Source organism: Labrus mixtus, chromosome 14 (assembly GCF_963584025.1).
Source record: "Labrus mixtus chromosome 14, fLabMix1.1, whole genome shotgun sequence".
In the NCBI taxonomy this organism is placed as follows: domain Eukaryota; kingdom Metazoa; phylum Chordata; class Actinopteri; order Labriformes; family Labridae; genus Labrus; species Labrus mixtus.
This window is the reverse complement of record NC_083625.1, coordinates 25460515-25487550: the sequence shown is the minus strand read 5'-3', so window position 1 is coordinate 25487550 and position 27036 is coordinate 25460515. Positions and strand designations below refer to the sequence as shown.

The following is a 27036-nucleotide window of genomic DNA, read 5'->3' as shown; positions in this document are numbered from 1 at the left end:
TGTTACCATGGAGATGATTTAAAATGAATCTGTTAATCTAAAATAGAATAAAGAAGAAGCCTTGACCTTTTGGAAATGAACTGAAGTTTGATGGAACTAAATCAAAACTGTTGGCTTAAAAAAGGTTGATGGCCTCTTGTTTTTATTGTCAGTTCTCTGGCGACCTCTAGTGGTCACACTGCTTATAGCTGTAGGTGCGTATTTCATCCAGTAGAGGGCGTCTGCGCCTCTGTTTAAGGATAGCAAACATCGAAATGTGACCATGGAGATGATGCAAAATGATTCCGTTAATCTGAAATAGAATAGTTTCCCTTAAATAAACAGGAAAAGCCTGACATGAGGAGTGAACACAGGTAAAAATAGTTAGAGGAAACAGCACTGCTGATATATGAATGATGCAGTTTTGTGCATGGGGCGAAACTGGACCTTTTTGATGAATCAAAACTGTTGTCGTAGAGTTCAGCTTCAATGCAGGCAAGCAATGCCCAGGTGAGCTATGAGACCCTTTGTGCTAAACATCCAGCCATACCTTTTTTTTTTAAATAATTAAACAACCTCATTCACACTGAAATGAAACATTATTAATGTGATCACAACACAAACTAAAAGTTCCTCACAGGAGCTTTAACAGACCTTGTACTGAAGATGCATGTAAAGACAGAGAGTCATGAAAGACAACAGCAGTCTACATGATCGCTGCATTAACATTTTCAGATTGTTTAACGACAGCTGCTCTGATTTAATAACCAGCTCTGGAGAACAGAGGCAGTATTACACCGGACACACATCCTGCTGTCTGACCCACTTCCAAACACAGAGCTGCTCCCCGGCAGGAGGAGGATTCACACACAACACCAGGAAGAGGAGAGGAAGCATTCATGGGAAAAAAAGAGAGACCATTCAGTTCCCATACTCCCCTCACACTCCAGATTTACACACACTGTACTGACTGTACTGATTTGCAAAAGTTACAAAACCACCAAATCAAACTGTGGGGGCTGCCTGCTGGTCTGCCTTTTTTGTTTTAAGATTTGTTTTGGGGCTTTTTTTATGCTTTTATTGGAGAGATAGGACAGTGGATAGAGTCAGATTAGAGAGAGAGAGAGAGAGAGAGAGAGAGAGAGAGAGAGAGGGTGGGGAATGACATGTGGGAAAGGAGCCACAGGTCAGAATCAAACTCTGCACCGTCTGTCTGGAGGTGTTTTGTTTTGTGTCTTGCAATCAAAAAGAGTCTCTGTATGTTTGGCAACAAAGGTCACAACGTCTTAAAGGATTTCAAAACTCAACTGAAGTTCAAAAAAGTGTCTCACAGTTAACCACATATCAAACCATATCTGCTGCCAAGTTTAGCACATTTTATCCGTAGGGTGTTAAATCTTGTATCTTCTTCAGCTACGCCCACACTATTTGTTATGTCACATTAACATATCAAGTCACGTAGCTTTAAGTTGTGTGTTTTTGTTTTATTAAGTTGCATTCTGGGAATTTCTGGATCCAGTGATTTTAAAGGTTGACAGTGAACGAGGACTTCAAGTCAGGAAGTGTGATCCACTGCTGCTTTAAATGAATCTTTAACAAGTCCCTATAAGTTATCACTGTGACTATGGAGGGCTCCTTTTTAAAATAAAAGACAGTAAGGGTAAGATTGATTTGAATATAATTTCATAATGAGCTGATGATCTACATGATATGTAGAGAGAGGTCCTGCTCTAAACAGATTTGTAAGTCTTTATACCTCACAGCAGGTGCTGCATTATCATGTCATGACATCGTATTGCTGTTCATGTCTGAGAATACTTTTCAGCATGAATGTCTATGTTTCCAAAAGTACAAACTGAAAAAGGTGAGGTTATAGGTGTAGCCAATTGTCTCTAACTTCAAACAGGCCCCACCCCCCTCCACCCCCTCCCCCCCTGCAGTGTCTCCCATCTACGTGGCAGAAGTGAATTACAAGCTGGGGGAGGGCAGGAGAGTGGCAGTCAAAACACTGAGGCATTAAAGCTCATCAGTTACCACCATTTGCTTTTTCATCACTTGCTTTAAAAGCGTAATGCGAAGAAAAATGTCCCAAAGAAGAAGTCTGAATACCACACATTCCTCATGACTGAGTGTTTGTTTTGCCGACTGGATCAGCTCAGATATGAAGATTTCAAAGGACAGGACAGTAAACTAGTTTCTACATGAAAACACCAACATGGTGTGGCTTAAATCTTGTAAATCCAGACCATATTTAAAATATATTAAAAAGACATTCAAACACAATCCCAATTGCAACTTTGTTCTGGAGAAGCTATGAAACATATTGATGAAAAAAGAGAATCTGTTTCCGTGCAAACACAAGCACTAAAGTAACGATGGGTCACTTTATTATGGGTCACTGGATGTCTCCAGCCGGGCTGTAACTCCTGCCTTCAGGAAATTAAAGGGGGAGGACTCTTCTCCCCCTCCCTCTGGATCCTCTGGGCGGGACCGGCCTGGAAATAAGATTCCAGTGCACAGATTTCCATGCTCTGACAACCGGGCATGAAAACCCCTGCAGCTCTCTCACATACATTTCTGTCTGTGACTTCTGAAAACATAAACTACACATAGGACAGATCAGCACCGGGGGAGATATTTACAGGCAGATTGAAGTGAAACCTGCAGAATTATTGAAGATCCTAACAAGGTAAGATTATACATGTAGTAGTGGGAGTCAGGAGGGGGGAAGGGGAGAGACTTCTGTGCAGCGTTCAGCTGGTGGGAAATGCCCAGGCATGTGAGAGAGGGAGAGGCCACAAAGTTAGATCTGTGATAAAAGATGAAGACTGCTTTGTGGACTTGTGTAAGGTCGTTAAGTCTTGTTGTTGGATATGTTTTAAAAGTAAGAAAAGAAGAAGAAAAGGCACAAACTTAGTGAGAAATACATGAGAGGTCAGACAGTTAGGGAGGTGGCTGCAACTTTTGATTTCATCATTGACGTGGGACATGTCTCTTTTCTTTCAATACATTTGGAAATGATTCCCAAAAAAGCCATTTATCTCCATAAAACTATGTCTTCTGTTAATTAAAAGTGCAAAACACTTTTTTTCATTTATTCATTCATGTGTGGGTGGATGAACTTTTTGTTGGTTGACAGATGCAAACATAAGGCTTACACATGGAATCAATATTGTGCAGTACGATGGATTTTTTTCACTTGATCAATCTGTTAAAAGATCAGGAAGATGAAGGTACACACATGTTAGTATCTGGATCATTTAAAGAGACACACTATGACATCAAAATGTCAAAAGTGGTATTAAACTCTTTAGATCACATTGTTATCATTAAATGTATGAAATTATCCAAATGAATTCTCTTCTACTCAGGCTTTCAACACAGGGAACATGGAGTAGTTTCAAGTACTCTTATGATTATGGTTTCTGTGATCATTCATGTGTTCTTCTCTAATCTGGACGGCGATGTAAATGAGGGAAACCTCGATATAATTTTGAGAATGAATAGAGAATAAAAGTGAAATGAAATAGAATATAAATATTTTAAGAACAAAGCTTCATGATCTAAGAGATAAGTGATGTCTCTCATGCACATTGGATCCGGACAAGGCTCACTTCTTACTTGTCTATGTGTCTATGCGTGTAGAAACAGGTCGAGTTGGAGGCTCAGAAGATGTTATCTCTCTCTCTCTCTCTCTCTAGACTGTGGTTTCTTTTTTTTATTCATGCGTATTGTTTGCCATTACTTCTTTAAAAGCCCAAACTTTTTTCTAAAGTTTTTATACCGTCTTATACTTTATAACTACAACAGTTTATATGCACTAAACCTCCCCGTCTACAAGCACACATCCCCTGTACTGTACATACGTGGACTATGAGACAATAAGCTGACATCGGTTCTGTGTGTGCCAGCGCGTGGTCAGGTCCAACTTGACAAGCCAATCAGCATGAAGCAGACTCATTCTGCATGAGAGAATTTTGTGCTGCAATCACAAGAAGGACTCAGAAATAGCTGACCAATATTTTGGCTTCAGTGTTTTCTGCAGCTGCCTACGTGGCTGTTATGTAATCCTGCTCGGAGGTTTAGAGGATGAACTCTCATTTGAACGCCGTGGGTTAACCCGAGTCCTGCTGCTGTTTCTCATTCATCCTGCATTGTAAACCAAAATGTGCCATGGAAGGTTTCTGAACATGATATTCATCCTATCATCCTTTACAGTACTTATCACTGCTCACCTCCATTATTGCTTTACTGTGTGTCTGTACAGTAGGGAGCTTTTAATGAGAACACATAAAGCTGATACGTATTACACTGAGACTCAAAATTTACAAAAAACATTTACCATCAACTACTGTTGTGATAGCTTGCAGTGAATGTATTTACAGTGTCGGCCCAAATTGAACTCTTGCCTTGAATTATCCCATTCTATAACCCAAACACAGTTGTTTGGGTTTGTGCAGTACCTTCCCTCAATGTTATATCCAATGTCAACAACATCTAAAAACCTCCTGGCATCTTCAAGCACCATTTTAATTCCGTTCTGATTTCCTGTGGAAATGTAGCTAACATAGAGTGGACATTTTCCACTCAATGTTAGCTACACAGTTTATGAATGCTAGGAAACCTGATTTGTCCATGCAGATGTTTCGGTCGGCTCCAGGCAGGACTAAACTAAAATGTTTATAATCAAAGTTTAACAGTTCAAAGAAAGGATGAAGATCCTGAATGTAGAAATGAGATGTTAGCTTGTTGAACAGTTGTGAAGTTCATAAACAGATCCTTGGAGGTACTTTGGTTACTCATTACAAGCTTATACATCTGCAGATTAATTTAGAACAGAAAACAGAACATTTCATTGGAACTACATTGTGATTTGTCATGAATAAGTGAACACCCTTCATCCAATCAGAGTTGAGTATTTACTCTGTCCATGGTAAAATGGCGCATGTTTTTTTGATGTCTTCATATTTCTTGTTTTCTCAGATTAGCATTGCACCATGTGGGTAACAAACCTGGTATCCTTGGTCCTCCTGGCCACTTCCGCCCAAGCTGCTACCTCGGCATCAGCAGACAAAGTCCTGAGTAACCACGCCACCATCCTTGCCGACAACAGCGCTAACCTGGCTTTCAATCTCTACCAAAACATGGCTAAGGAGAAGAGCATTGAGAACATCCTGATTTCCCCTGTAGTAGTGGCATCCTCTCTGGGTCTGGTGGCTCTCGGGGGCAAAGCGTCGACTGCCTCTCAGGTTAAAACCCTCCTCAATGCAGCTAAGGTCAAAGACGAGCAGCTGCACTCGGGCCTCGCTGAGCTCCTGACTGAGGTGAGCGACCCAAAAACCCGCAACGTCACCTGGAAGATCAGCAATCGCCTGTACGGACCCAGCTCCGTCACCTTTGTGGATGCCTTTGTGAAGAGCAGCAAAAAGCACTACAACTGTGACCACTCCAAGATCAACTTCAGGGACAAGAAGAGTGCCCTGAACTCCATCAACGAGTGGGCCGCCAAGTCTACTGACGGCAAGCTGCCGGAGGTCACCAAGGACGTGGAAAAGACAGACGGGGCAATAATCATCAATGCTATGTTCTTCAAACGTGAGCCTGAGCATAATCTATATATATGTGCAGTACTATTCATTTCAATGTTCCCAAAAAACTAATTCATGTTCCAATTACAGCTCACTGGGACGAGCAGTTTCATCATAAGATGGTGGATAACAGAGGATTCATGGTGTCCCGCAGCCTCACTGTGTCAGTACAGATGATGCACCGCACAGGTAGGTGGAGAATAAGTAATACAAGAGGTTTTTCTCTAATCTAAGCTAAGATAAGTGGCTTGTTGTAGCTTTCTAAGCCAAACAGACTATTTCTCAATTTCTGTTGAACTGCGACCGCAATTATTGCTCATATAAAGATTTCACTAATGAGACCACACCATTATACGACATTAAACAAGTAGTTTATTTAAAATATACTAAAGGGTCAAGGGTGGGGGGGGTCGAGGAAGCCTGAGCTGTCAGGAACCAGGGGGTTTAGATTCAGGGGAGGGGCACGTCTCAACATGCTTCTGGTTCAGAATCCCCCAGTGGTTCCTTTGTTAAAGAGAGGATAGCAGAAGAGTGGGGGGTGGGTAGTTACACAGACTTACACTCCTGAACATACATTAAAATAACTTCATAAAGGTCAACAAGTTAAGAAACAGCCTTATGTATGTCATATTACTCAGGTATATGCACTTGTAAATGTAAATATTATTGTAATCAAAGAGAAAATGTTTCAAATCAGAAAAATGAAGACTCCCTTAAGGTAGCTGTTGTCAGCATGGATTACCAATATTCAACACGATGAATATGTTTTCTCAGGTCTCTATGGCTTCCATGAAGACAAAACCAACAAGTTGAACATCCTGAGCATGCCTCTGGCTCATAAGAAGTCCACTGTTGTGTTCCTCATGCCATACCACTTGGAGCCTCTGGAGAGACTGGAGAAGTTGCTGACCAAGAAGCAGCTGGATTCATGGATGGGCAAACTGCAGCAGACCGCTGTCGCTGTGTCTCTGCCCAAAGTCAGCATGGAAGTCAGTCACGACCTGCAGGTAAAAACGCAGGAGACCGACAACTCTCACACCGCCGTCTTATCTCCTGCCACAACTCTTTCTCTTAGGTGAAAATATTTGTTCGTCTGTTTCATTTCAGAAACACCTTGGAGAATTGGGCTTAACAGAAGCTTTGGACAAAACCAAAGCCGACTTGTCCAACATCTCCGGGAAGAAGAACCTCTACCTGTCCAGTGTGTTTCACGCCTCGGCCATGGAGTGGGACACTGATGGGAACGAGATGGACGTCAGCGTCTTCGGCACAGACAAGCTGAAAAACCCCAAACTGTTCTACGCCGACCACCCGTTCATCTTCCTGGTGAAGGACCAGAAGACAAACTCCATCCTGTTCATCGGCAGGATGGTGAGGCCAAAGGGGGAAAAGATGAGAGACGAATTGTAACATCTTGATGACCTGAGTTTTAGATTAAATTACTGACTGTGTATGGCAAGCCCTTTAACATTTAATCAGCTCGTCTGGAAAGAAGAGCTTGAATTTAAACATGTCAAAATGTCATTGTTTCAAGTTAAAATGTAATGTTAAGATTTCTTAAGAAGCACAAAAGAGCATTAGAAATAGTTTTAACTTTAGTCATTAGGATAAGGCATGTCTCGGTGTGGCCTATCACAGTGACCAGTCTAATGTTTTTTTTCTTAATCGCAAGAACACAATCCCGTTATCACGTGAAAACAAACTTTGTTATCTTGTTAAAATTGATGAGTCAAGATCGCGAGTAAAGAACTTTAATCAACTTGTTCTCATGGGTAGGAAATAAAATGTATGGATGCATGTCCACTTTGGAAGAAATAGAATAGAATAACAACATTTAAAAGTTGACATTTTCACTTTAAAGAATATTAATTTAAATATTGTGACTCAAGATTCCATTCATTTGAATTCCAAATGGTCAAAATTTCATCACGTGTAAATCCACTTCAATTTATAGCTCCATTTAATCGACTTCAGAAGAAGTCAAGGGTAAAAGTTCACCAGTTTAAATCAGGTTTAAGGTATGAACATGTTTCATTAGTGACAAAGTTATTACTGATATATTAAAATAAAATCAAAACTATAATAATGGCATTATGTATAAATGTGTTCTGAATTCAGACTTATACTAAAGGAAAGTACACTTACATAATTCACAGTTTGATTAAATTTAAGACGGGGCTTGCCATAGACTGTGTGAGTGCACATTTCTCCTTCTATACACAGAGAGAGAAGAGTGCCATGAGATGTAAATATACGTCGTCGACACCATTCCACTAAACCTGACTGAAGAGATAGATGTGTTTCAGCATTTTGTCCTGTGTCTTAGTGAGCAAAGCATTGTGCACAGCCTTCATTTGATCATGAAGAACATTTGATATCAATATGTGGCTTTTCTTTTTTTTTAATTGGCTGATCACATTACGGACTGAAGACTTACATTAAGTATGATTTCCCTGATTAATGCCTGACGTGTAAATGCACCATTATGTTTAATGGATGAAAAGAATACCTGTGGAAAAATAAAACGTTCTTTATGTCAAGTCTTAATTTTTGTAAAAGATGTTAAGTATTCTTATTTTTTGGAGGACCAAGTATCACTTCAATCACTTTGTAAATGTCATGCTCTTAACATTTCTTTTATCGCCCATCCTTTGCACTGCTTTCTGCTACACACCACAGTCCTGATGTGCTTGCTAATAATAAACTATCTAAATTGCACTGGTCTACACTGGCAAACTAATAAAACATGGCTGATTTGATAAAAACTATCTCTGCTGCAATGTGTGCACACATGGTTTGAAAAAGTCAGTGTAAATGGTTTTCGACTGCAACAAAAATCAGGTTTTTGAAATAAAAAAAAGTTTGAAAAACAAACATTGTCATGTCTTGATTCTTGGTTGCCTGCATTTCCCTTTGTCTGTACAAAGACTCGGTCAGGATACCAGGTTGCCTTTGTGTGTTTGGAAGTGTGTTTGCACAAGCAGTTTAGCCTTGGGCAGGTCTGTTGGAGTCGTGGGCCTCCGGTGGGATTTTAATCCTGAATAACATGAGAAAATTCCAGAGAGGGGGATAGATGTGGCCTCGAGTTCAACCAGGAATGTGAAAGAGATGGAATGTATTTTTGAGTAAACATAACTTCTTTATTATTTACATCTGCACCTAAATATTTGTGTACATCCAGATGGGGTTTGCAGCTGCTCCAATGAGTCCAACAGACACGTCATGAACCTCCCACCTGTTTGCATTCAACACTCCATGCAAAATGCAAAAACACTCAATGGTCAGTCAAAATGGTCCAAAACTACAAATAAGGAATGTACCATCCATCCTTCCACTATCTATACCAATTTTCCCCTTCAGGGTCACGGGGGCTGGAGGTGATCCCAGCTGTCATTGGGCGTGGGAGGGGACACCAGTCATCACAGGTCTGACATATAGAGACAGACAACCAGCCACACTCACATTCACACATACGAGTAATTTAGAGTCACCAGTTAACCTAACAAGCTGTTTTTGGACTGTGGGAGGAAGTCGGAGTACCCGGAGTGAACCCACACACGCACAGGGAGAACATGCAAACTCCACACAGAGAGACTCCTGTCTGATGGGGATTTGAACTAGGAACCACCATGCAGCCAGGACTGTACCAAGCTGAACACATTTAATATAATAAAGTTTATTGTGTTTGTTTACCTTTTTTGCATGCTGTTTACTTAAATTCTACTTTTTTCTTTTCTTCTTTTCTTTTCTAATTAAGGCACTGAACCACTTTTTTACCTTTATTTAACCAGAAAGGAAACTCATTGATACAATTACAAAAAAAATACACTGTTGACATTAAAAGACACAAATAACAAACGTAAACAGTTAATGTTTGTTAATGTTTCATCCACAAACACATCACGAGGAACATCTACAGCCAGATGTGTCTGCCTCCAAGTCATGACAGGATTCAAAGGAGCAAAAGTTTTGTTGTCACCGTTACCAGCAGGTCCATTTTCTGAGTTTATGGCAACACCTGGTGGACATCTAGACACATGACAGCTCAGGGGAGGTTTTTCATAGTTAACAAAAGAAGTGTGTGTGTGTGTGTGTGTGTGTGTGTGTGTGTGTGTGCGAAAATATTCAGCGCCTTTTGTGTGTGTGTATCTAAATTGTTTTTGTGTATAGCTTTGTTCGTGTGTGTGTGTATGTGTGTGCTTGCGTGCATTTGTGTGTGTTTGTGTGTGTGTGTGTGTGTGTGTGTGTGTGTGTGTGTGTGTGTGTGTGTTCAGGTTCTCACAGGCTGTGATAAATTTTGCACCTATTATCTCACTTTTTTTTTCCCAGCAGATATGTGAGTTTTTGTGTGTGTGTTGTGTGTTCAAATTCAGGATGTACTTGTGCAATTTGTGGGAAGTATTCTTCTCTCACAGTCTGATGGTAGGGCATGAAGTGAGGAAGTGGAGCTTTCTCTCCCTCTCCCTCTCTCTGTCTCTCTCTCTCTCTCTCTCTCTCTGTGTCTCTCTCTCTCTCTCTCTCTCTCTCTGTGTCTCTCTCTGTGTCTCTCTCTGTGTCTCTCTCTGTGTGTCTCTCTCTCTCTCTCTCTGTCTCTCTCTCTCTCTCTGTGTCTCTCTCTGTGTGTCTCTCTCTGTGTCTCTCTCTCTCTTAACCAGGAATTTAATTGCATCACCTTTTAACTGTAATTTCGGAACACTTGGTTGTTGGGAAATTCTGAGATGTCATCATATTTATGTTTTAGAGAGCAGTTTATGATTCCAGGTTTTTTAAGTTTTGTGTTTTCAGTCCTGGCTAAAGATCAGATAATAGCCTTTGGTATAAAAGTCACCGGGGGACAGATCAATGAGGTGTAACTTAAATAAAACATTAGAAAATGTTTTAACTGTATTCTTAAAGATCTTCAATAATCATGTTACGATGAGACAGAGGGTTGATTTGTAAAACAGTTAGGGATGCATAACTAATGACTAATGAATGACTAATGAAGGTTAATGGCATTAGTGCAGGATCATGGACTCCTGTTGCTCACCATTAAAAACTCATTCACCATGGTTTCATTTACTCAGCTGAATCCATTCGTTTGTGTGAGGTTTTCAGTGACATCTGCATGCAGAAAATATAATTATGACTTCAAACTCAAATTTCTACTTTAATCAATGTAGCCTCACTCTATAGATTCTCAGGATGCAACTTTATTTATAGAAAAAAACATCAAGTGACAAAGTTTAAATTGTGTAAATAAATGAGACTTTTTTCTTTGATTTATTTTTGTTATGTGTTATATTTGAGTTGTTTTTATATAGGCCTATTTGATACTCTTGTATAACTATGAATTAATATTTTTCTGTTATTCTTTATTAGTATATGTTTTGAGTATATTGCCACATTATTGCCAATAACTCTTACTGAATTTAAATAAAAAACATTACCATTAAAGTTTGAATTCTGGCATAACTTTCGTAAATTGAATTTAATGCTTTTTTCCACATTGCATTAATCCACCTCTGTAGGATGACCATGAAAACTTTTTTTTTTTAAGTGCATCTCGTATTAAAGATATATTTATTTTATAAGTGAAGTTTATCTTAATTGCATTCAGGAAATAGACAAACATGTAGGAAGAAAGATAACATGAGAAGGAGAGCTGTTGTTCTGACTATTAGCACAGCATGACTATGATTGTATCATGCAGTACCTCAGAATAAGTGCTCACAAGATATCACAAGATATTCATTTAGACCCAATGACACAACTAGTTCCAGTCACTCGTTCTGGTGGCCTACATGACTGAAACTACTGCTGACAATTATCCAAAAAAAATGTGCAATATGTCCACTTTGTGTGTCTCTACATGCAACTTTATACTTAGTACACTTCTATTGTGTTTTCATTTAACATACATCTATGTTATAAGAGCAATTGTATTGATGGACTGACAAAGACTCTCTTCTGAAATGTACATTAACTGTATTCAGAACATGGCGGAGTGATACATGTAGTAAAAAGTCCCAAATGAAGCTGTACGCTTTATCAGCGTTTATGGGAGGCCTCTTATCCAATCAGAATAGCCTACTTAGTCAGATAATTAACTTCAGCATTATTTGTACATATGGATACATTTGTAAAAAGAAATATGCACACGTAGGCTGTTAGTTTAAAAAAAATAAAACTTAATTTTGTTCCAGTAGATAATAGTTCTAGCCAGCTCACCGTTTAAGAATGATAATAAATTAATTTTTAAATACATTATTTTTCTATACTCGGTGCTTATAGAAAACAGTAAGATGTAATTATCTGTAATTTACCACAGAGGCGCATGTCCCGGACACTCTTATCCGTTTTGCCGTCACCAATAAGGAGGAGGAGGAAGAGGAGGAGGAAGAGGGGGAGGGGGGCTGGCCGGTATCGTAGCTGTGATGGGACTACAAATCCGTTAGTACCCACAGCCTCCTCCTCCTCTTCCATCATGGCTCCCGCAGCACAAGGATACTGGGGGCGGTCGACCTCAACCATAGACTGGTGCGAAGAAAATTATGTCGTCTCTTTTTACATCGCCGAGTTTTGTAAGTACAACACAGCATGCACAGTGTGTGCCCCACAAAATGTGAGTGTGTGTGTGGGGGGGGGGGGGGGGGGGGGGTAGGGTTTAGTGGAGGACTGCCGGTCAGTGTAACGTACAGTCGCCCCCTGAATAACGTAAACATGAAGCCGGAGCTGCAGCTGTAGCGACAATAGTGTACTTGTTATGATAACGGAGGACAGATGTAATGTTAGCTTAACCAAAAACAAGAGCTGTAATGAGGAAAAGGAACACCTGCTCGTCGCTGAGATGTTTAAGTCGAGCTGTTTTGCACAGAGGTTAGCTTTACTGTACATTATCGTCAGCAATATGAAGAGGGTTGCAAACAATGTCATGGACTGGACACATTTAAAAAGGTTCAAAACACGAACGTTTCCCTTCATTTGAAGCACTGACGGTCACAGCCTCGACTTGAAACTTGATAAAATGTTTCCTCGACCTCGACACTATCAGGGCGCCTCATTGCTTTGTCTAACGATAATAAAAACTGGTTCCTCAGGAACCTTTATCTTAAAGTCTGACGTCGTTTGTGTCAAACTGTTCAGAAAGCTGACCTTATGTCCACTGGCATGAAGCTTTTACTGAAATGTGCTGTTCTTTAAAGACATTCTGCCTAAACAGTAAATAAAGTAAGAATTATTGATAATGTGTTTTACATGAACATTTTATTACACACAAGTAAGGCTTGAAAGTTGTAGTGACCTCCACTACCAGAGGATTAAAAAGTCCAAAACTGAAAACAAAAAAACCCCAACCCCCACAGGATAACCAGCATGATATTCACACCTGATGTGAGCAGGTTATCTGAGCACCTGTCCTAGCAGGCACCTGAGTCCCCAGCTGACCTCTTGACCCCAAATAACAATGGCCAAGTTTCTCAATGTTGTCAGTTTTTTCCCACAGGGATTTCGCCTGTTAATGTTGTAGCTGGCCATATATGAAAGTATGTGACACACACACATACACACACACACATACACACACACACACACACACACACACACACACACACACTAAGCATATACTTAACATGTGTATTTACACAAGAAACATGTACACAAATTAAATATATTTTTAATAATATAATTAATAATAACAATAATACAAGCTGTTAGATGAACACTTTTTATTTAGAAAGTGCTAAAAATCTGAGAACAACTGACTGAGATATAAAAAGCTGAATCATTTCAATAACAGTAGGCTTATTGCACTGGTTGCAGCTGCGGCACCTGCTGTGCAGTCATAAGACACACTTAAGGAAGCAAAATAGTTTTGGGTCTTTATCTTCAGTTTTGGTCCGATCACAGAACTCTGTAATGGGGTTAGTTTGTCTAAGTTTGCAGCTTCAGACTACAGCATGCTGTTATGTTACATTTCTGCTTGTTGTCACCCGTAACATCCAGCTTATCCCTGCATGACACTGATAAGTTTCATCTCACCGTCTTCCGCCTGCATTGCAGATCAATTGTTAAATGGAAGAACTCTGTAAAGTACAACTTAAACTACTTAATCCGAGACCATTTGTTGTTGTCACCACATTGTGTGTGTTGCTCAGGGAACTGTGATGATGCAACAGAAAGTTCAAGGTAAACTCACAGGAAGTGGGTCAAAGATTAGTTAGATTACTACTTTTTATTCTTCTTTCTTTTGTCAATTCTAAGAAGCCTCTATTGCGATATACTCTTTATTATTCAGTCCAAAAAGTCACATATTAAACCATTAGTTACTTCAATGTTGTAGGCCTGCTGTACTCTGCATAATGTAATCATTTATTTCAGTGAAACGTTTTTAACATTAGTACTGGCTAGACTCCAGCACATCCAGGATACTGACAGTTAAAACTTTTGTTTGCATAAATGACACATGCTGGCTTCGCTTGGTGATTGTTTTCAGCCGCACTAGAATCGTTGGGCATTTGAATGGTGCTGCAGGTTACAATGGTTGGAATGCAGTATTGTTCATGTTAAAAAAAAGAGGGGCAGACGTGTGTTTTAAACCTTCATTTGATGCATCCTCTTTGTGCATTAACTCTGTTTTTAAAGGCTCAGCACACAGTGACGGTAGAAGGCAGACACAGAGGGAGGCCGTGGGTGCATCTCGTCACATTGAGTTTGCAGATTTCATGAAAATTCGGAAAACAAAACACTTATTAATTGCTGTTATCTTTTGGCTTGAGTGCATTCATTATCAGTAAGCAAAGTCCAAACATTTTGACATTATGAACCCGAGTGTCCCACGCGAACACCTTGACCTTATTAGACACCAGCGTATAAAAGGAGGGAGTCATGTTGTGAAAATAGGCCAACATGTCAGCAGCACGCCTTTTCAAAACTAATTAATATCCTGGTAAGCTTGGTTGTTTTCCACGACAGAGTTTGTACAAAACCACACCCAGAAAAAGCACATTCATGATTAGCGTAGGGCTCTTTTTTATCAGGTTCACTGCGGATCTGATGATGTGTGTTAATAGTACAGTAAATATGCAGGAATGGCCTCAGGGAGGGAGTTCTGTACACAAGAACTGACATCAGTTTAACTGCAGACCACTTTCACTGATAAGGATCTGAGAAACATTTGGCTTTAGGCAAACTTACTGGTTGAATTCCCCCTAATAACATCCGGCTTTTGTTGCTGTTTTGCTTTCAAACAAACCCATTTCTTTACTTGGTTATTCATTGGTCTATGTCTTTATGTGAATCTGCTTTTTAAATAGTCTTAAGTAACAACTGCATCCTACCAGCCCTTTGTACAAAAGTGATGTGATTTCTGTCAGTGTTGTACTGGCTCAGATAAACTCTTCTGTAAAACATGTTCATATAAGTACAGGCACTGAAATAAACCAGACGTTGTTTTAGTTTTTGAACGACAGTCGAAAGTTACAACCCATAGCAGAGCAGCAAGGAAGCTTTTATTCATGGCAGCTGTGGCTCAGTTGGTAGAGTGGGTCGTCTCTCAACCGGAAGGTGAGGGGTTCGATCCCCAGCTCCTGCAGCTACATGTCCAATGTGTCCTAGTTCAAGACACTTAACCCCAAGTTGCTCCTGCTGCTTCGTCAGCGCTGTATGAATGTGATAAGTAACTTCTGATAATCTCTTTACACAGCAGCCTCTCCCATCAGTGTGTGAATGTGTAGGTGTGACCTGCGGTGTAAAAAGAGCTTTGAGTCCTCAGAAGACTAGAAAATAACTTTACAAGCTCAAGTCCATTTACCATTTAAAACATGCTTATAAAGTACAGTAGCAGAAGGTTGAATATACAGGTGTTACTGGGTTCTTTATTCAATGCTGTTTCAGGGGCATTCTGGTTATTTTTGTCTTTATTGGAACAATTTGACAAAATATTTGAACATTTTTAAACCTTTCTGCTCATTGCGTCTTTATAACACTGCAACACAGTGTCAAAATGCCGTTCACAATATCCTAGAGCCCAAAGTGGCATCACGGTTGTTGCATTTTTGGTAAGAAATTAAAAGATTAATTGTTAAATAGATCATTAATGTAGCAACTCCATAACAACAGAAACATGGTGTCCATCATTAATACCCACTCGTGAATCCATTACCTGTATCTGTAATCCCAAATACTATTATATCAGCATTTTTATATCATGACAGATTAGGCAAATGTGCACAATGATTCAAGTATTTACCGGTAAATGCTCTCAATTCAATCAATATACAGTGGGAGCAATGGTCGTAGCAGAAGTGTGTATGAGCGCCCAGTGCAGTGATCATGTTACCATAATAAGATACAGCTCAGTGGTTTATAATGGTTATAATGATCACAAATCTGTGTCTCTGAAGTGCCACTTTTCTCATGTCATCCAATCACAGAGGCATTCAGAGGCGTTCATAAAACCCAGGTAATTTCATCTGGCTTCTCTTTTGCTTTTCTAAACAGGGAACACCATCAGCAACCTGATTATGATTCTTCCTCCCATTTATGGAGCCATCCAGGCGTTTCGTGACGGCCTTGAGTTTCGCTACATCTGCTCTTTTGTTGGACTGGCAGGTTAGTCTGTTTGAAATATATCTTAGTTTGCTGTCCATCACTGACGTATTGGAGCGTACTACACCACTCTTGTTTACATGTTTTACAGTAGTTAAGAATCTCATGTTGATAATAATCAGTATGCTTGTGATCGCCTTGACTTTCAGTTTCAATATTTTCATTGGATTGTATTTGTGTCACCCAGTTGTTGGTGTCGGTTCCTGGTGCTTCCACATGACGCTGCAGTTTAAGATGCAGGTGGGCTGAAGTGTTTCTCTGCACCATAAATACATCAGCAAAATTGTGTGCAAAATACTTTCTTGTTAAAAATCTATGATGTATTATATCATGTTTTTTATTTGTTTTTATTTGCAGTTAATGGACGAGTTGCCAATGATTTACAGCACATGTGTCTTCCTCTACTGTCTGTAAGTGGTTGAACCTTTTGTATTTACTTCTGTTGAAATACTCTATGAGAAAGTAGTTAAAGTGATTGTGGCAATGTGATGAACATGATTATGGCAGCGCTGGTTTACATCAGCATTGTCAACGTACCAGGTAGAAAGTAAGTTATCTGGCCCCTCTCTGGAAAGCTGAAAGTCTTGACTTTCTTTGCATTAATGTAAATCCAGAACATGAGGCAGAAAGATCAACAAGCTGCTTTCTTCATCCCAAAGCAGGATGGGAAACCATGATTCTGTATATGTATATGATTCATTCAGTATATGTTAGCCTTCAGCAAGTACAGAAAGTTCATGAACACAGTCAAGTGTTAATGATGTTGGGAAGATTTTCTCGTCCTCAATTACAGAAGAGACTGGCTTTTAGGTTCTTCTTCAGAGGGGTATTGTAGCAATAAGACCCACAGAACTTTAAAACACAAACCTTTACACAAGGAGCAGTCTCTAACCTTACAGTCCAAAGAGTTCCTGGCCATGAGGTTGGACAGCAGAACAGCAACACTTTCCCTAACTCTTAAAAGAACTGCCTGTTCCCTAGCTTTCCCAGTTCCAATTTAGGGCCAGTATCCTGGAGATTTAAGAGCTAGTAACCTGGCTCATCAGGACAAGCAGCCAGTGTTGTCTCCCAAACTTCAGACTCTGCTCACAGAAGAATTTCAATTCTGTCTGTCACACACAGAATGCATTCTCCATGTCCCAAGAACAAAGGACTCTTTGGGCCTGACCCCTAAGAGGACCAAGTTATTTGGATATTTGGCATGTTGTTACCCCAGTCTGTAGTTAGTACTCTACAGGGAGTCCAGGCTCAATCAACTAGGATAGAAAAGTCTAATCGTTTGGAATTGTTCCAATCATGGTGAAAGTTTGGACCGGTGGATCCTCTCCTCAGCACAGGCCATTGCATCCTTCAGTTCCTCAAGAACATTGTAGGTTGCCAAGTCTCCCTCAAATTTGAGGGAAATGGTGGGGACAATCGAGGCATCTGTGATTGGCCTTATGGAGTAACTCTATAACATTGACAGTTGTCTCTCCACAGATTGGGAGCAGTCTGAAATAGCTGATCAGAATTGTACTTGTCTGAATTGTGGGTTGTTGTTGTTGTTGTTGGTAGCCATTGCTAAAACAATCTGGACTGCTGCCTCTTGTACATATTGATGCAGGCAGGAAGCTTTGCATTCTCATCTTAGAGCTTGTCCAAGTCCGACTGCAATTATCTGTTGAGCTTCATCATCCTACCCTCTTTAGAAAATGATGAAGGGCTGCTTCATTATCTCACAGGCCCATTTTGAGTGGACAATTCTCTGAGTTAAGTCCTTTTTGTCTGAGCCTTGCAACATGGGAAGCTTACTGGGTGGGCCCTGCCCATTTACAGGCAGGGCCCACCAAACCCTGATGATATCTTACATATATGGCATGGTTTTTCTACATAGATTGAAAGCAGCACATAGGTGGCTGCTCTGATTGTGGTGGTGAAGATACCATAGACTGTATGCAGTATAAGAAGTTGACGTAGCCACATTGACAGCAGGTTTCTGGACTTTGGTTTTGAAGCTGTAGTCTGGCATTTTGGCCATTGACCTAGAAGTTTTTTTTAATCCATAATTGACCATATTTGGAGGACAGGTCTTACCTCCATTGTGACTTCTCTATCTTGAGTGCCAGTTTGCCATTTTAGTGACTTGTAAATTGTCATCAATTTGACTGTAAATGGGATCCTCAAAAAAATTAACAATATGCTGTGTTGAAGACGACTCAAAACCAGGGATAGAGACCATTAACCCAATAAGAAATGTTTGCTGGGATAGTAAATCAATTGTATTACTCTACCTGTTTCTAAAAGATTTATTTAAGTGGATTCCCCCCCTGCTGGCCATTAGAGATAATCAAGGTTTTATGTCTTTTGCTTTTGCTTCACATTCGAAACAAAGCAGCCACTTCCACTTCTTTTAACAGTGTATGATTCCAACTAAACTACATTTTCATGAACCTTCAGGAGAAGTTAGAGAAGTCAGAAAACCTGTGTTCAGATGTAACCTTGTATTGATATAAACTTCTTTCATTTTTCAGATTTGAGTGCTTCAAACAAGAGAACAAAATTGGCCTATTTCCTATTGCATTGTTGTCAATTTTCAGTATCTCTGTCAGTGTGGTGAGTATCTGTTCATAGTATAGCAGTCACACACTTTAAACCACATTATGAACAAACAAATCCAACTTTATATCCTCTTGAGAAGTTCCTGTATTTATTTTGCAGTTATACCTGCAGTGGAAGGAGCCAATCTTTCACCAGGTAAGGAGTGCTCTGTGTGTCACTCACCTGGCCCACAGTGTTTATTGTTTGCTATAAGGGCTCAGTGTGCTTCAAGTCATTTCAACCTTGTGTAAACACTGGCTTCACCAACGCAGCATGCAGCAGTCTTGTTCAAGCATGCTCTGTATTAAACATAAAGTAGTATCTGATGTAAATGTAGATATATGCAAAATACAAAGTTGAATGGCCATTTTCTGTTCATTCATGTTCAACTAAGTGTGGAGCATTTAGAGAAAACACACATCCTGTGCTGTGAACGCTGTGAATGGGATCAAACCGCTGTTTCCAAGAAGGATCTTATTACCACAGCCATTTACAGTAACAACACAAACCTCCAACGATGACCAGAGCCACTTACACACACAAGGGTATCACATTCAGAATGTGTTGCTTCACAACAGTAAGGACAATGTGACAAAGCACCTTTGTTTACTATTTGGAGCTGGCTGTGTTTAGTAATTACGCTGCTCTATGGAGGTTCATAGGTTGATTGTCCTCCCCATTCAAGAAGTGAGAAGGACAGTTCTGTTTCAAATTCCTTAAAACTAACTAGGGCAGTAACTGACTCAGTTGTTTGTCAGTTGGGGCTCTCAGTGTTTAGCTTAATGGTAAAATGTTGCTCCCAATGTTCAGAGGCTATAGCCCTAACAGCAGAGGCCCCGGTTTGAGTCCTGACTCATGTCTGACACTTTCCACTGTCCTGTCCTCTCAGTAAAAGCATGAGAAGCCCCAAAAATATCAAACCAGATTCGTCTGTGCAATAAAAAGCTTCAATAATTAATTATTTTTAAAGTCACAAAAAGTCTCATGTTTTACCTAGAAACAAATCAGTTGTTAGAATTTGATTTGCTCCACATGCTCTTGTGGTGTTTTAAAGCCAGATAAGTCATTGTGTCTCCTTCTTTTAGGTCATGTATGGTATCCTAGTAGCTTGCCTCGTGATACGAGCTATCTACATTGTTACATGGTAAGGAACAAGTCAAAGTGGATCGATAAAGTCAAACATTAAAAAAAGAAGAATGTACCTTAATTTTCAATGAAATAACTTGTGTTGTTGTTTCTGTTTGAATGTCAGGGTGTATCCATGGCTTAGACCGCTGTGTTACGCCTCGTTAGGAATCTTCTTGTTGGGGTTCGTCCTGTGGAACATGGACAACTTCTACTGTGGCACATTAAGGTGAGTTATATATCGACCCAAATAGAAGGGGGGGGTTTCTTATTAAGACTCAGCTGAAAAATGTGGGGTGGTCTTATATTCGGGGTCTAGACCTTTTTAATGTCAGTATACATTCACCCCAATAGTTTGAGGCTCTTATCAGTATAGTGAATGTTCTGCTCATGACTTATGAAATGTTTCTTTCACGTTTCCCTGGTCTGTGGAGGGCTTCCCATTCCTACAATTTCTTGCCACAAAACTTAAAAAATAATAAAAATAATAAATCAAAATCTTTGGCAAAGCCAAAGGAACCCACTTGAGAGGGGCAACAGATTAGGTCACGTCCATGTACCGATGCTACAGAATATATAATATATTAATAAATTATTTCTCAGAACCTTTCCTGGAATATTTTTATTTATGATCTGTTTCTAAGAAATATAAAATTTATTATCATTTTTTTTTATTATTATAAGTTCCATCAACTCTTCTTGTCCTTTCAGATATGCCAGAAATAACCTTCCCCCTGTCGTTGGAGCGGTTACACAGTTACACGCCTGGTGGCATATCTTCACAGGTGTCGGATCCTACCTGCACATACTTCTTAGGTAAGCTTTAGAAATGACATTCAGCTACATTGGGTTTCATTTGTGCCTCTTCACTGAAATCATTATTAGATCTTGGTGGGCCACTAGTAAGGTTTTGGCAACAATACAAACATGTATTTGCAAATAATGATTAGGGAGGTGCACGATTAGTCAACTAAAATTACTAGTTGGTTAAACCTAACGATTAATATTTTTGATCAATTTCGGAATTGTATGCTAGTCAAATGCTATGTCTAAACTGTAATCCAGCCGCCTGCCCCAAGCTGGGGCTGCAGTTTCAATTAATGGCTACTGCCATAAAGCTCTGCTACCCAGATGTAAACAAGCACAGTGAACAGATATCATCTCATAGGAGCAGCATGGATTGGAAGTATTTTGATCCAGAAAATTGAGATAAAGTTGTTAACCAAGTTGATTAACATCTAGTGTTCTTCTTTTTGTAGCATGCAGATCAGGACAACCTACCTCAAGTACAGACCAAAAGTGAAGGTTTGTATATCTTTAAAGAATCTTCGATATTGTAGCTTTTGTTTGATCACAAAGTTTATTATTTGATTCAATCTTTCCTGCTATTCTTATTTTGTTCAGTTTCTCTGTGGAGTTTGGCCAACGTTGCACATTGAACCACAGAATACGAGCTGAAATGAACGGATGAGGACCAACTTCATGATGGTGACTGCTGCCACCAACAGACACCATCAGCACAGTGACCGCCGATGCCCCCTGCTGGGAACTCAGCACACAGCGAGGGGACAGTTGGACCCCAGGGCACCTACCCGGGGACCCTTCAGTTCTGCACTATGGGGATTTACTAAGTACAGTATAGCACTGGGTCCAGTTTTAAGAAATGGAAGATCCTTGTCTTTAATCATAATTTATTAGAGTAGCTTTTTTGACATGTAATCATTTTAATGCTCATTGATTTTTAATGCAAGTATGAGGTGTTGTCCACTGCAGTGGGAAATGCTGAGGGGTTATGGATGTGATCTTGATTGTGATTTGGGGAAAGGGAAAACAATGTCATCAGAATTCACATTAACATAATTACTGTTGTACTTTTGATTCTGCAGATATTTGAAGCCAAAAGATTTTTAAATAGATCTTTAAATCTCTCTATCCAAACCAAGACGTTTGCTTATGTGTAGTTTTACATGTAGCTGAGGGAGCTCTACTTACTGTACAACACAGTGTTGTCTAATCCCTTTTGAGGGAGGATCGTGTAGTTTTTTGATGTGCTCACTACATGTGGGAGTGTAGCCTCCAGCTAGAAAGTGAAAGTGATACTGTGCAGCTCATACATCTTCATTTGCTTTCCCAGAGGCTTCATTTTTTACTTGAAAACGCGCCAAGACTGGAATTAATTTTTGTTCTTTGCCAAACTTGCTCTGGGAATTGAATTAGTCATGTTTGTGTGGGACTTGTTAATCTTTGAACTTTTTATAATCAAGACGGGGATGCAATGCTTAGGATTTTGCTACACGGCATCATTACTTTGAATTGTAATTGTATTTAGGATTGAAATTGTCCCAGAAACACAGAGCAAGTTGAACCACTTTCTACATCTCAAGTTTCTGTGGACAGAGAAACACAATCACACCGGACACACAGTCTTTGAATGATACTGCACACACTTTAGTACTCAAACCCACAGGGGGACGAGTGTTTGGTTGTATCAGAATCACAATGCACCTCCTTCAGGGTGTGTCATGTTTGAAAAGATGTTGGGTTTCGACAAACATCCGGTGGTTCAGACATAAATAGGCACAAATGCATCAGCTCAACTTGCCCATCTCAAGCCATTTTTGGTGAGAAGATCCTTGTGTACAACCCGTTATGATAGTAGTTTGAGTTAAACTGTTAATGGTTTAAACCCAGTTTACACAGCAAGCTTAAAGACACTACATGATTCCAATAAATTTCTTATTTATAATTGTTCATATTCACGTATATTCATTCCCTCGGTCTGGTATTCTTTGAACAAAGACTAGAATATGCCTGGATCATTGCACAGACAAAGCCAGTTGCACGCCGTTAGTTCCCTGCTTTGTTACTTTAAATCTCATTGGTACACTAATTTGTAATAACAATTTACTGAGTAAATTATTCATTAGTCATTATAATAAAGCTCTTAAATCCTGATTCTGCAGGACCATAATCTACAGGTCATTAACTCTTAGTTTCTTTGAATTACCCTACTAATTACATTAAATGCATACAGTTTGCTTTGCATAGAATGACACATAAGGAGCTAGGACAGTAATATTTGATATTGTCTTAATAACAACAACAAAATATAGTCTATAGTCTCTAGATCCAAACTACAGGTGTTTACAGTGTGCAAATCACTTTAAATTAATCAGTCTTTCTAAAATGTTTGCAGATTAATGTTAAACAGAGGTCCTGCATTCAACCATAAATCAATGCCAAACCAAAAACAGACGAGTAATACAGAAAAATCATCCCCAATAAAGAGAGAAGAGATTAATGCCTAATTCATTTCATGAAATAATCTGTGAACATTTTTAATTTGGCTTAAAAAAAAAAAAAAGCATTTAAAAATTGGTGTTAACGGGGCTTCCTGAGCTTTTGAGGCCAGCCTCTAGTGGACACTCAGAGAACTGCAGTTTTATTGCACGTCCTCATTGGCATAAATTTTCAAGACCAGAGGTGACATTTGTTGGTTGTGCCTTGAACATTTTTAAAACATGGAGATTTATTGCTTGTATCCCCTTTCAGAGATTGAGGAACAAAGAAGGCAAAAGTATCAATATCGCCCACTTCAGTGTCCATAACAAATAACTTGCTTTATTTTTCAAGTTCCTTTAATGCCAAAACAACAAATGCTCCAACCAACATACTGGTAAAAAAAAAAAGTAGCCTAAAAGCTTGTTTATGTGTAAAGGATTACACAGAGTTTTTCATTGTTGTAGATTATTCTCCTGCAGAATAAGGTATGACGTTTTTGTTTATGCGTTTCAATTAAGAGCCTGCAAATATGCCTCTGGTGATTGGTTAACAGGAGTAGCTTGATGAAAGGTGTTGAAATCTCAATCATACTTCTTTTACCTCAGAAGGAACATTAATAGTGTGGCTTTACTGTCTTATTGGAAAATAAAAATGTACACCCTTTTATTTACAAGTTCTTAAAAACGTCCCATGACACCACTACATTTAATTTGTTACACACTTATTAATACGTTTTTTTTTTTTTAAAACACTGCACATTTGTCCAGAGGCACATAAACCGTGTTGTCAATCAATGTCATAGTGGAACAGTTTGTGAAGCAACCACTAGGGGGCATAGTATTCCAGCTTATCTCAGACATTGCCAAGCATGCCAGTGTGCAGTGAAGAACTCCTACCTACTGTAGAACTCAGCGTTCATGTATGGGATCTGAGGTGTGAAGTGAAGGGCTTTTCATTCATAACTTCTCTGTTGTTACTGTGAAACTTGAGCTTGAAGTCATTGTGGTAAATTGGGAGATGCACAACATGTTTTTTTTTTATTATTTGTGGTCTCTGAAACTGCTGTGTCCTTAATGATCTCCTGAGCAATCACATTATAAACTCAATGTCATTACACCTACTCACTCTCATATAACGATGGTCTAAGTGTTACAAACAGTCAAATGCAGAAAGGAGAAGTATTAACATTGTCCAAACGTCTGTGTGCAGTCACGGATTTTGTTATTTTTCTTGAAGTAACTGCTCATCGGTAGAGGTGAGACGGTGCCTTATTGTGATCTCTGCAGTGTAATCCAAGTTGCCTTGATGTTCATCATATACAAACCATACAAATCACCCCTTGTGTTGTGCAGTGACCCCCTGATTATACACAGTTAAAGCATCGGGAAGGACAATCAGTAACAGCTTTTCATGCACAGTCTGTCCCTTAATTTATTGGCCTTCCATTCATTTCACGTGAACATCTTAGTTTACAGGTGGTTCTGATGATGTTAACTGTAGCCGTAAGTGAATATACTAATGTGTCGAGGCCAGAAGAGCAAACTCTGCCAACTTTTTGTTCATATTTGGTCATGTGCCAGTTTTAAACCATGTCCTGTATTGTCAAATAAAAGAAAAAAAATGTGTCTTAATCCTTCCTCTGAAACCATGAATTATGTTGAACTTAATCTTTTTTCAGACATGCTCAAAGTGAGACGTGTTAAATGTAAGCCTGAGTATAAGTAACCATTGTACTACTCATGAATGTCTTATCAACAGTTTTGATCATCTTGTAACGATAAGGACGTAGTAACAAGGTCCTGATGGTGCAGTGCTCATTTCCTGGCTGTGATACAAACACTGCACCCTGCAGGTGCGGGCGTAGTCCAGAATGTGTGACCTGCATTGTGGATTCAGGTTTTTTTTTTCTCCTAATCCTTAGAGAAGAGAGTCAAGGAAGACTTGGAAACTTGTTGGTGGAAAGTAGCTTTGCAACTCTTTCCACCATGTCATAACATTTTTAACTCGTGCGGACAAGCGGCAATCTGATGAAAGCTAGTTGTCACTTTGATTTAATCACAAGCAGTTATAGTTGTCTTGAGCAATTCCTACAATTTGGCCCTCTGGTAGTGAGAAAACTATGAGTGAGCCCCCTTGGTGAATAAAGGTTCCCCATCTTTGGTCGGTGGTAAAAGATCACAAGTAAAAGTAGTACTTTCTACTAGAATGCATTTATTTAAAACTCTTTTCAGTATTTGGTTTCTGAATCTTAGACATGAGGCCTGTAATGAATGAATACTGTGGGTTGAACCATCACATATAGTAATGTCTGGTGCATAGACTGTACAGTTAAAGAGAAGTGGACATAGCCTGTTGGTATGAGGTGGCTTAAAACTGCATTCTTCTGAAGAGCCAGCAGGGGGCGACTCCACTTTTAGCAAAGGTCAGTGTGGATGTACTTTTAAGTCTGCTTTAAAAAATCTGACTTCTAACGTGATTTTTCACCTCATTAAACATTTTCCTCCATTGCCAGTTAAATGTCCACTGCACATGTTTATAAAAATGTGCTCTCATAAACAGAAAACCAGATGATGAAGCAAGGTATTTCTTACAGGGCTTTGAGTGACATGATGGCCTCTCCAGATATGATCACTTCTGGCTCCATAAAAAAAACATTCACAGGCTGAAGCTCAAATTTAACCTCCACCACTTATATTTCCTTTAGATAATTAGATTTTATTAGAAAACTTTAGCGGGAAAACTCAATTTCCCACCAGGCCAATTAATACATACAACAAACATAATTGACGGTACAAACACACAGAAAATAACAAACACCATTAAACCAGTTGAGACTTTACAGCCATGAGTCAGAGCCACAACTACACATGTTCAGTAAAATATCTTACTGCTGCTGGAACAAACAAAGGACCTCCTGAGTCGTTCAGTGGAGCACTAAGGCATCACTAGTCGCTCACTGATGGAGCGTCGGAGTCCATTAAAAACATTGTTCAAAGGATTGCCTTCAAAGATCAGAACCATACAATCTATATTATACAATGACATGGAAATTACAGGGGGACAACTAAATATACTAACTTCTCAAATTTCAAGCCGTTTTCTCAAGTAATAATTAGAATGGTACTCGTAAAAGGAGATTTTATGGGAGGTTTAGCATTTGTGATTCAGGAATAGAGAATAATCATTTTGTCTTCCACCATAAAAGTGCAGCCCACTGTTACAGCTGTATGTTTCCCCCATGCTGTTTGTCCCTTTCTCCCCTTCTGTTGTCTCCACCTCTGCCCAGGTGAAGCTACTGATCACCTGACGAGCTGCTGCTGGCCTCAGTGTTTAAAAGTCCAATGCTGAGTCCAGGAGGAGAGAGACTCTTGGAGTTCAGACTGCTGTGGCTCTCAGTCAGAGATTATGTGTTGTCTTGTTGATGTAGTCCTAGTTATTTTTCTGTCATATTGAAACCCGTCTCCAAAGGTGTGGGTTGTTGTTGTTATCCCCATGGGGAGGCCTTGTGGTGGGGCGTAACACCCACTCACTGCAGTAGCTAAGGAAATCAAAGTCATTATGAACAAGTGTTTCAAACATGTTTCATAACTGCTGACCATAAAAAAAACCACAGCCCACAGAGATGCCAGTGTAAACCCACATGTTTGTGTTGGACAGGGCTCAAAGGATGCGTCATAGACACAGCTTGCCAAGGATTCCGTTACTGATTTGATGATTGTGACTGAGTCTGAGTTCTTAGTCACAAGGAACTCCCCAGGTTTTCCAGACAACATAAAGGTGTGTTAGATGTGTTGCTGTATGTATTTAGTTTAGTGCCTGTTGGGACACAAACAGGTCATCATGAAGTCTGAACCTTACTCACTGGTGTTGTTTGGATTTAAAAAATTTTAGGGCAAAG

The 27036-nt window shown here is 39.5% G+C and overlaps 2 protein-coding genes across 2 annotated transcripts; both read left to right on the top strand.

The window, feature by feature from the left end:
* Nucleotides 1-2483: 2483 nt before the first annotated feature.
* serpinh1a (serpin peptidase inhibitor, clade H (heat shock protein 47), member 1a) lies at nucleotides 2484-8441 on the top strand. The gene is made up of 5 exons (XM_061055971.1): nucleotides 2484-2668; nucleotides 4963-5574; nucleotides 5658-5756; nucleotides 6342-6574; nucleotides 6675-8441. Exons 2-5 carry the CDS (start codon nucleotides 4977-4979, stop codon nucleotides 6975-6977), a joined length of 1233 nt encoding a protein of 410 aa, XP_060911954.1. The 5' UTR covers nucleotides 2484-2668; nucleotides 4963-4976; the 3' UTR covers nucleotides 6978-8441.
* Nucleotides 8442-11971: 3530 nt separating this feature from the next.
* Nucleotides 11972-23878, top strand: acer3 (alkaline ceramidase 3). The gene is made up of 11 exons (XM_061055970.1): nucleotides 11972-12130; nucleotides 16047-16157; nucleotides 16342-16394; nucleotides 16512-16564; nucleotides 18665-18746; nucleotides 18852-18887; nucleotides 19817-19875; nucleotides 19984-20085; nucleotides 20568-20672; nucleotides 21116-21161; nucleotides 21261-23878. The coding sequence occupies exons 1-11, from the start codon at nucleotides 12034-12036 to the stop codon at nucleotides 21312-21314; spliced, it is 798 nt and encodes a 265-aa protein (XP_060911953.1). The 5' UTR covers nucleotides 11972-12033; the 3' UTR covers nucleotides 21315-23878.
* The last annotated feature ends 3158 nt before the right edge of the window (nucleotides 23879-27036 follow it).